The 10,796-nt window shown below is 45.3% G+C and overlaps 1 protein-coding gene across 1 annotated transcript in view; it reads right to left on the reverse strand.

The window, feature by feature from the left end:
- gpc1b (glypican 1b) overlaps positions 1-2,089 on the reverse strand; it is a 63,056-nt gene extending 60,967 nt beyond the window's left edge. The window contains exons 1-2 of the mRNA XM_083992108.1: positions 2,015-2,089; positions 1,253-1,865 (exon numbers count right to left, since the gene is read on the reverse strand). Of these exons, the coding sequence (XP_083848234.1) occupies positions 1,253-1,412 (160 nt within the window). The 5' untranslated portion in view covers positions 1,413-1,865; positions 2,015-2,089. The remainder of the gene's footprint in view (positions 1-1,252; positions 1,866-2,014) is intronic.
- Positions 2,090-10,796: the final 8,707 nt, after the last annotated feature.

The raw sequence follows: 10,796 nt of genomic DNA on the forward strand, positions 1-10,796 counted from the left end.
TTTAAATGTGCACAGAAAGTGGTTGTGTAAGCACGCATGGTCACTGTCTCCTGTCTTGTCCATGCATGTACGATACTGTAACTGTAGAACCTGAAATTGCAGTTAACTGTGTGTGTGTGTGTGTGTGTGTGTGTGTGTGTGTGTGTGTGTGTGTGTGTGTGTGTGTGTGTGTGTGTGTGTGTGTGTGTGTGTGTGTGTGTGTGTGTGTATGCGTGTTCATGTGTGTGAGAGCGTTGCACCGAATTCCAGGGGAGGCACACGTGTAATCATTTGAACTGTAGAGGGGCTTGTGACTGTCTGACATCAGACCATGAATGACACAGTGAGCAACATCGTGTTTGCAGGCCGTGGTCAAGTGACTGGCTGGTCTTAAGAAGGAAGCGGCAAGAGGCACAAAAGGCAAGAGAGAAAAGAAAAGGAAAGGAAAAAGAAGAGGAAGAGATTCGGGAGTGTCTTCGGGAGTAGCAGCTTAATTTAGAGACATAAAGAAGGAGAGCAGAAAAACGAGGAGCTCATCCTGCATCTGTGTTTCGGAAAAATGTCAACATTTCAAAAGACTTTTTTGCACATTTCTGATTGGGGAATGAAATAGCCAGATTGCCTGTGACACGTCTGTCTTGATATTTTTTCAAAGCAAGTGTTTCATCCTGAGATACAGCCCAGAGCTACAGCTCCCCTGCGTTACCATGTGACATGAAATGAGTGTCACTACAGGTTTGAGAGCTACAGAGTTAGACTCGTCATCTGCTTTCAGTCTCACAACAAATACAGTGTAGGAGAAGACTTACTTCATTTTAAGCATGTGGTTCAACAGGGAATGCTTTAAATATCCTAAAGACCAACAGAGTTTGTGAACCAACTACATGCAAACCAATAATCAATCATTCCTATAGGATAGGTCAGATCTGCACACCAGCACTTAGATACAATAAATGGTGTTACTGCAGGTGCGACTTTGGCCCCGAAATAGACTAACATTCCTGGGGGGGGGGGACTTGCAGAGGGATTATGCTCCTCAGTGGCAATGAGTTTAAAGCAACTGTGAGGGTCTTTGCTGTGCATTTAACACAACGTTGTACAATTTAAATCTGTGATACAGTATGTTGCTGTTTGGACAGACTGACTCTCCTGAAAGTATTTTTGGCTTCAGGGGGTAAAGATCAGATTCAGTCCAGAGAAAGGTGCGCGCACAGTGTGTACAGCAGACTTCAGACAAGGCTGTGTGTGTGTTTTTTTTTAAAAAGGAGCTTACCTGATATTTCAGCCTGAGGGACACTTTCAATAGAGAATCCTTTCCCGCTATAAAACTGCCTGATATCCGAACAACTCCGGGCTTTGCTGATCCCTTTGTCCCCAAAGGCTGGTGCCGTCAGAGAGCACAGTGCCAGAGCCGCTATGATGAAGGAATCCATCCCAGCCCGACCCGCCGTGTTGTATGTGGTCAAGTGCAAATCCGAACCGAAGAGCCGAAGCGACTGTGTCGGAGTCCTGGACGGAGCAGAGAGACTCCCGGTTAGTAGCCGCGTGTCAGACAGGGGCTACTGAGCGCTGCTGTGCGTAAAATATCTTCCACCTTCCTCTCCTCCTTCTGCCCTGTCAGTGCGTCTTGCTGCTCTCCGCGCACTGCTGCAAGGCAACGCACAGGAGCGACTCTTCTTCACAGCGCAGAGGTCCCGTCTGTCCACAGTCCTAACGCAGCCTGGCCGATGTAGACAGGACAACACCTTCAGGTATTAGTATTCTTTCCCCCACCAAAAAAAATATATAAAAAAAATAACTGTAGGATTGTCTTCTCAACGCAGGCTCGGGATCAAGTGCAGATTTATATCCACTGTTAGGATTTTTTTTTTGTAGGGGGGTTTCACCTAAAGAGGGAGAAGGAAGAGATTAAAGAATCAGGTTAGGTATTTACAGCTGGAATAATCTTTTAAATCATGTCATAAAACAGCAGTGTGCTGCTGCTGTTGCTGCTGCTGATGAAGCTGTGCAGCCTGTTCTGTCGCCACACGCCTACCGGCTATGACGGCCCGGAGGGAGCTGAGAAAAGTGGTGCGCACGGCCAGGCAAAGCTACCGCAGCTCGCTCCCTGCTCTGGGTTTTTCTGAACGATACTTTGCCAACGCTGCCACTCCGTGGAGCGAGGAGGCGGGAGAGAGAGAGGGAGAGAGGGAGGGAGGGAGACAGAGAGAGGGGGGGGGGGGGGGGGGGGGGGTGCATATGAGGTTTCACGTTCCTCTTGCCATTTCCGTTTCATTCGGTCTCATCTAAATATTATTTGTGGACATGTTTCAGAATGACATTAATGTCTGGTTTGATTCGTGTGTTTGGTTTTAGAAACATCTGCCATTTCCAGTCTGTATAGCAGTGTGTGTGTGTGTGTGTGTGTGTGTGTGTGTGTGTGTGTGTGTGTGTGTGTGTGTGTGTGTGTGTGTGTGTGTGTGTGTGTGTGTGTGTGTGTGTGTGTGTGTGTGTGTGTGTGTGTGTGTGCGCGCGCGCTGAAAGTGGAGGAATGTGCACGGGCCGTCCTGACAGCTTGATCTCCATCAGCCAGGTGTCACAGGTGAGCTGTGGGCGTGTCCTCGACCCTCAGACCAACACCCCCCCCCCACTCCACACAGAGTTATCTCTCTACACATGCGCCATCACTCCTCAAGGTGCAATTAAAAGGGGCAACAAGTCTCTACCTGCCCCTGTGCCTTCCTGGTTTACTTGTCACTGGCTGAATGCGTTCATTATCCTACTGTCTGGACGTGTGTGTGTGTGTGTGTGTGTGTGTGTTAGGGTTGTATATCTCCACCACTGAGGCCGATTCGATACGCATCTCGATACGCTGCCACCGATACTACACATTAAGGATACACTGAAGCTCCTGTCGATATGATTCACTCCTGTGCAGGATGCCATGCCATTCAAAAGTTATTTGATAAGGATACAACTTAATTACAAAGAGATTTGGTTCTATATGATATATCCAGTTCGATACAGTTGTGACAGAGAGTTTCTTAACCCACATCAGGTTTCTTACCTCAGTACCACTATTCTGCCTTTGAGGGATGTAGCCTATTTGGTTAATTTTTATGGGGCAAACAACTCATATTTGAAAGGTATAGTCTAGGTTTTTGCTCAAAAGTAAATGCTAGACTTATACAAATGAAATCCAGCTTAATCATCACCTATGGGCTTCTAGTCCTGTGTGGTGCTAAGTCTGCATTTTGGTCTTTTGCTATGTTTTAATAATAATAACTTTAATTATATAGCACCTTTAAAAACACACGTTTAAAAAGTGCTTCACAACACAACATAAAAGAGACAAGTCACAGATGTTTTGTTGTGCATGGGACATTTCTGGGTGGAGTCTGTTTTCTCTCCAGCCAGTGACAGAGCTCAGGTGAAGCTCCGTGCAGCAGAGTAGCAGAGCTACTGTACTTAGTCTGGGGCCGTTGACTCGCTGTTTTGGTAGGAAACAGATCCAGGGCGAGAGAGACAGGCCTTTCTGTCAAAATAAAAGCACCGAGCTAATAAAATGCGGTAAAACTCTTTAATTTAAGGAATATAATTTACAAGAAAGTCCCCGAGCCATTAAGTTAACATTTTGCTTTTATTGTATTACAAGTTAAAGCAATACTTACCTTTCTGGAACTTTTGCACATTTCTTTGTCTAAGTTAAAATGCTATTAATAATCTGATGATACATTAAAATGTAAGAGAAACCCAACAGGGTTAAAAACTCATCATTTTTTCATTCTCATATAATTCTGAGAAAAGTCTGACCAATAATATTATTTGGTCCGATTAATAAGATTTGACGAGCGACCGAACCTACTTAATATGTAATCACTTTGTGCACCCCTCTCCTCCTCTCCCCCCTCCCGACCAGGAAGAACGCTTATTGACAGAGCAGTAGCAGGACATGAGCAGAGGAGACTAGAGTCACAACACACTAAAAAGAAGGTTTTTGGAAATAAATAGTTTTTTAAAAGACCAATAACTGCAGCCGCAGCTGGTCGTGGAGTTTCTGATATTGTAACGTTGATAGTGATCAGCCCCGAGTGATACGTAAACACAGGAAGTCACATGTGTCTATAAAGCATCCAGTGCTAACGGCTAGGCTACTGTTAGCTCTGTGAGTTCTCAGCGGTCCGGACCCGGTTGAACTCCGGACCGGCGCGGCTCGACTCGGCTCGGTCTGGATTTATTTTGGCCCTGAACCAAGGGGGCAGTTGTCGGTCTGAGAAGTGAAGCTCACTTCCGCGTTCAAAAAACTGCAATCCCCTCGGCTGTCGCTGGGGGCTGGCTCCAGAAGGGAGCAACTCCAATTGAGCCCCATGTTAAAATAGCCGATTTTACAGCTTAAAAAAACATATTTACAGCCTGGTACATTTCATTTTTTTGGTCTCAACCGATAGTTTCTACCCCCGCACACACTCTGAGGGGGGTGAATTTTTTTTAAACTCTACCGTTTTACTGTTATTAGTAGGGTTGTGCCGATTGGCGATCCAATCGTCTATCGGCGATTGGAAGGACGATCGGCGATGTTTTGTTTTCTTGCCGATTTTACACACACACATACTTTATTGATCTAATGCGCGATCTGTTTGTTTTGTTTTAATGAAGCCGCTCCTCTCGCTGCTTCCAACAGATACTCGGTCATATGACAGTGTTTCACCAATCAAATGCAGCCACTGGCGACGTCCAATCAGACGGAGCCAGGTAGTCATATGACCGCACACAACATCTCTGTGGTAAACATCTCAAGGGAGGGCGATTGGGACGATCTGAGAATGTCAAAATCGCCCAACACTAGTTATTAGGTTTACAATTCTGGCCAATTAGGGCGCGGAAACGTTGAGTGACAGGTCCGGAGACCGCTGCTTCGAGGCCAGTGGGCGGGCCCTCGGCCGGCCAACCGCCGCACCTCTCCAAATATGGCAAGTAGAATCCTACATGGCGCAGCTCAAACCCCCGTAGTAGCGGCACAAAACAGACTCCCCCAAACCAATGGGTGACGTCACGGGTGCTACGTCCATTCTTTTTACAGTCTATGCCCTGAACCAGCGCATCAGGTGGCGCTGGTCCGGCCGCCAGCCCGGCTCGTTGAGAACTGTAATCTGTAACAATCACTTCCCCTGCGTCTCCAGTAGCAGTAGGCTAACAACAGTTTATTATAAAACTCATCAGTCATCATCACTGAGTCCGTTTATATGGTTTAAAACTCCGGTGTTGTGTTTGTTTGTGTTGTTCCCGTTTCACTCGCGGTCCTGTTCTGTTTACCGTTGCCATGCCAACGCATGCAGCAGGGAGCGAGGGAGCTCGTGGAGGTGCGGCAGGAGGGAGAGGTGCGGCAGGAGGGAGAGGTGGGTGGGACTTGTGAGGGAGGTGGAGCTGTTGATTTTCAAATGTTTGTGCTGTGCTGAGTGAAATGCCAGATCGGTAAGTATTGCTTTAATGTTTATTTTATAAGTTTTATGTTGGTGAACACTTTTATTTTGGTGGATTTGGTGATTTCGGTTTCCGCTACAGACAGGAACCAGAATGCGGACGAAATTCGAGGTAACGGACACCAGGCTCTTCGCTTGTCTGAAGAGCCTGGTGATGCGAGGCTAACTGTAGCGCTGTTAGCTCTGTCCATGGATGTATTACGCCGGGTTCACACCGGACGCCGAAGCGCCACGAATGGCCGCGGAACGGAGACCGCTTCCCTTCGGCGCCCAAGTTAACAGGTTGTGTAGTTCAGACCAGACGCGACGCGCCGCGCCGCGATTGCTCGAGCCGTGCAGTTATCGTTTCGGCGTCTGTTCTATTTTGTGCGCGAGCCGAGAGCAATCGCGTCAATCTTGGCAGGAAGTCACACATGAAACAACGAGAGAATCCGGTCAATTTACAAAATAAAACACTTTTCAAAATAAAATACAGCGATTGACAAATGCGATCTTATTCATATTTGTCAGACTCTCAACAGAGAGCGAGAGAGATGAAAACACACACACAAAAGGGAGACATGGAGTGGGCTGGCTGCAGGAGGGGGGGTGTCAAAACACACAAACAAACAGGGAAAGAGCGAGAGAGGGAGGCAGAGACGAGTTGTTGTCGAGTGAAGGACGACGTGAAATTAATCTTGGAAGTGGAGAAGTACAGGGAGTTGTTTGACCCACAGCACATGGTGTTATAATTATATGAGGTTATTTACTTATCCATTATGTAAAAAACACAGCTCTGAATGTGAGTAAACAACAGCTGAGGAGCAGAGGCGCTTGCGACCGCCGCGGAGAAATCAGCTTCTGGTGTGAACTGGAGGGACACGGCCGCTCCGCTTCACGGCGCTTCCGCGTCCGGTGTGAACCCGGCGTGGCTCTGTCCCGGATGCTAACCGCTACCGCTAACTAGCGGTTAGCATCCGCGGCTACCACCACTTCCCAGCTCACTACAACCAGAGCCACTACCACGGCCCTGCTCCTAGTTACAGCCAGTGACGGCCGAGTATTGACCCGTGCTCCAGCGCTTCAGATTGGACTGTAAACTTACTTTTCTTGGCGGCTCTGACTACAGCTGCTGCTGCTGCTGTTACCTGTCAGGGGCGGGGGCTGTGTGTGTGTGTGTGTGTGATGGGGAATAAAGCATGACATGTTTCTGAATAATTTCAGACTTGACCAAACACAGAGAAGAGAAACATGAATTCAACTTCAGTATGAAATAAGTGTGTGTGCCCCTGTCTCTGTCCTATAAATACAGTAGACAGCCAATCCCTGTTTGTTTTTTTTAATTATACTTTTCTTCAGTGTAGCTTTTCCAATATGAAGAGTGTTTCCTGTTTTCCCATTTACATTTCTAAAGGAAATGCTGTGTTTATGAAGTCGGCTACATTTTATGCATGCTTGGAATTTTTCCATTTATTAATTGCTTTTAATGGGAGCCATGGATTTCCAGTTCCCAGGTCCAGATCCAGCAGGCCAGTGCATGGCCAGTGGCAGTAATATGTCCAGAACTAATGCTTCTGTTTATTTGTGGATTTGTTTATTTGTATGTGAGAGGAGAAAGTTCACTCAGTTCAGATTGGATTGGACGCAGGACCCGCTTCTTATGAGGTGAAAAATAATTGAGTTTAAAAGTCTCATTACACTTATTACACATAGAGAATGGTATTGGCTTCGTGAATGCAGGGCTCACACATCCTCCCATGAATACAAACATGCAGTGGAGTCAAAAGTTCAAGGTACTGTAAGGTAAAAACAGCGAGCCTATTATGTGCCATAGTGTATCACAAAACATTCAGCTGATGTTAACTGATTCTCTGGTACGGACCTGGGTCATTGTGTTGCAGCAACAAAAGAGGATGTCTCCGAAGTCACTCTCTCACGGTGTATGAAACTGAATCAGACACTGTCCGATGGTGCTACTGTACAGCAGGAGATGCTTTTTAAAGGATTGTTTTGCTAAGGAAGATGACACTGCACGTTATTGCAGTGACACATGGAAAAACTCCAATGCGGCCCAAAATAACCGGCCGTCACACAGCAGACTGACAAACAAAAGTGAGAAGCGACGAGGGGAACGAGACGACAGAGAGAGCCGCACAGCGAGTACAGTCATCTCCTGCTTCCGAATCATTCTATTTATGAAGACAGACATTGTTTATGAATACATTAGGAAACGTTACTCTATAATTAGTCTGTTCCTCATGACTGGATGAGTCCAAACAAAGAGGACAGCATCTTGCATGTCGCAAGCTGACAAATAACTACACTTGCTTCTTATTATTTCAGCTCTGAAAGGAGCAGGCGAAAATTACACCTTCCTTCAGTAAAGTCAAGTCGTCGACTCTGACACTAAAACGCTGCAGTTACCCTGCTAAAGTTGAGACTTGTGTAACTGTGCCACACAGCAGACAGAAACCACTTTCTAATTATGTGTAATACCCTTGCTTCACTGTTCTTGTTGCCAAAGGCGAATACCGAGAGAGTTAAAGCACATGTGGCCAGAGGTTAATAAGTCTGGTGGCCTCAACGTGTGTGTGTGTGATAACATGTCCGTCTGTATTATATATGGGTTTGTGTATGTATGACCTTTATGTGCATGTGTGTCTGTGCACATGTCTTGTTTGTGCGCGAGAGGCAGTCAGTGTGAGTGTGCAATGCCAGTTTATGTGTCTGACTGTGTCCCATATGTGGCCATAGGTCGGCAGCGCTGCTCGAGAAACTGATTGGCCCTCCACTGTCTGGTATGGAGATCATGTAATTAACGCTCAGTAAAGCCACAGAGAAGCCATGTTTTCTTCAGGCTGCCGCCCATTTGAAGTTTTATTGGCTCTGACCATGAAAGGCCTTCTAATGAGGAGCAGGATGCTGGGGGAAGTTCAGGAGACCGGGGAGCGCTAAAGAGGGGAGGCAGAATGGTAGCAAGGAGAGAGAGAGAGAGAGAGAAGGGGGAGAGAACGGGGTGAGAGGGTGTGCAACGTAGCAACTGTCAGTTTAGTGTAACATGTGCAGTAATTATGTGGTGAGCAGTGTCTGGGGCGTGATGAGGTTTTCTAGTGAAAATTACATTGCATCCATACAGAAATACTACAGATGTTACACCACGTCTTCTAAGAAAAAACACTCACACTTGATTCAAAGTAGAAACACAGTAGAAACTGTTTTTGTAACACATGCCATTGCCTTTCCCTCTAAATGATTAGCAGACTTGAAAACTCATCTTTTACTGCTGGCACACAGAAACTGAGCATGTTAGACAGAGTTTGTGCTCAGCCGATCCAGCCAACACTGGTGCAACAGTACACATAAACTCACTGTAACGACAATAATTTTACTGTTTCTTTTTCTTTCTTTCTTTTTTTTTTACCTTGACATGTTTTGACTGTTCTCTGCAGTTTTCTTCAGAAGCGACATCTGACGGCCACATCTGGGATCATCACCTGAAAAAGGACACGTCGCAGCCGTCAGACAACGCTTCTGAAGAAGACTGCGGAGAACAGTCGAAACATGTCAAGGTAATAAAAAAAATGATATTTGTGACTAAAAGAGACAGTAAAATTAGTGATAACAAGTAGACAAAATGAACCTACTCAAGCTATCACAGTGACAGCGACCCAAACTTCCCAAGATAACTGCGTCGCAATAAAAGCTCTTCCTGCTCTAATTAGATAACTACAACACACCTGCACATGTTCTGGGACCTAGTTGTTTTTAACAGATTGCACTTCAGCCTCCTATGAGTTTAACATTGCATTACTTATAGAAGTGGACATAGTGAAGGGTAATCTCAAGGGAACCTCTGGGTACAGAATAACATTATATGTAATCCATATGTTCTCCCTCAAACTTGTTGTTTTATAGTATTGGCAGGAAAAACGTACATTACTAATTTAATTTCCGTAATGTATAATTAAGGATAATTCAGCATGAAATTTGTTATAAATCACTGTATTTTGTAATGAAGCAACAGGGAATGTGCGGAAAATGTAATTTCAATTATCATCAGACAACTGCAGATAATTGTTTGAATCAACTAAATCAGGACTGCAAACCCCAAAAGTAGCACCGGCTAATTAAGTGCTGATTGCAGCAATTTACTGCTGTCAAACTAGAGACCTCAGTGTTTTCTAACTTCTGTGCACCGAGTATTGAAAGCTGAAGCTGTACCAAACATCTGTTCGTGCCAGCTGAACATTTCCTGCAAGCCAATGCAATGTCTTTATTGTGAAGACATGTTAAAGGGCTAGAAACTTGTTGAAAAAGAAAAGAAATATTCGCAAATTTGGAAAATGTAGAGGCACATTGTTTCCATACCAGTTTTGAATATTCTTGGTGGTGGATGGTGAGAACAGATTCCATCACACAGACACTTTGATGACGTAATCCTGTCAGATAGTGTAGGCATCAGTTGTGCAGGTATCTCACCCGTATGGGAATTTGACATTAGGGCATTCTGCCTGCGTTCACAGAGCTACACTCTGTTAACGACATGCGAGTTCTACCGTTATAGGCACACATATATATAGAGAAGCAATCTGATCCATCTTCCGAAGGTCAGCTTATGTAACCATATGAAAAAGGTGCAAAGGAAGATTTCGTAATTTTCATCATTTTCATAGTGTAGCGCTGCAATATAAACACAAAAAAAGCAGAGTGCTCTCCTCACACTCATCAGTACAGTTTTATGAAGACATTAATAACTAAAGAGCAGGGTACAGCCAGATCTGATAGACGACACACAAACATACACACACTTGAGTTTCTCCCTAAAAATAAGTGATGCCGGAGTACAAGGCCCACTGCCAGGCCTCAGCAGGGTTTCTATGTAAATATCAGAGTGCTGTTTCAACAGATGTAATCAGCCTTTAGAGGAAGATCATTGTGTCCTCTCCCTAAAACCAGTCTCATCCTGGGCTCTTACAGATAACATCGATTCTGCCTCTCCTCTGGATTTTTATGTCAACCATTAGCCTGAGTTCAGCACATTCACCGGAGTGCTCGAGTGTGTGCACATTACTCATCAGGTCTATCTCTTCCCTTTCTCGTTTCTCGTTCATTGTCTCTTTTTCTTCAGTCCATCTCCTTTCTATTTTCTCTCTTGTACGCGCATTTGCGGCTGCTCTGTATTTTCTGCCTCCTCTTTTGAAGTCTCATGAGAACATATGATCGTGCCTTCATCTTCCTCGCCTGTTAAAATGCAGTCGGGCATAAAAATTTAAACTTGTTTTGACGCCTTCCTTCTCTTCTTGCCTTCCCTTTTGCCGTTTTGCAATGCTACATCATCCCTTGATCACATTTACCCAGTGTAGGCCTGTGCAAACACAG

Source organism: Trachurus trachurus, assembly GCF_905171665.1.
Source record: "Trachurus trachurus genome assembly, chromosome: 17".
In the NCBI taxonomy this organism is placed as follows: domain Eukaryota; kingdom Metazoa; phylum Chordata; class Actinopteri; order Carangiformes; family Carangidae; genus Trachurus; species Trachurus trachurus.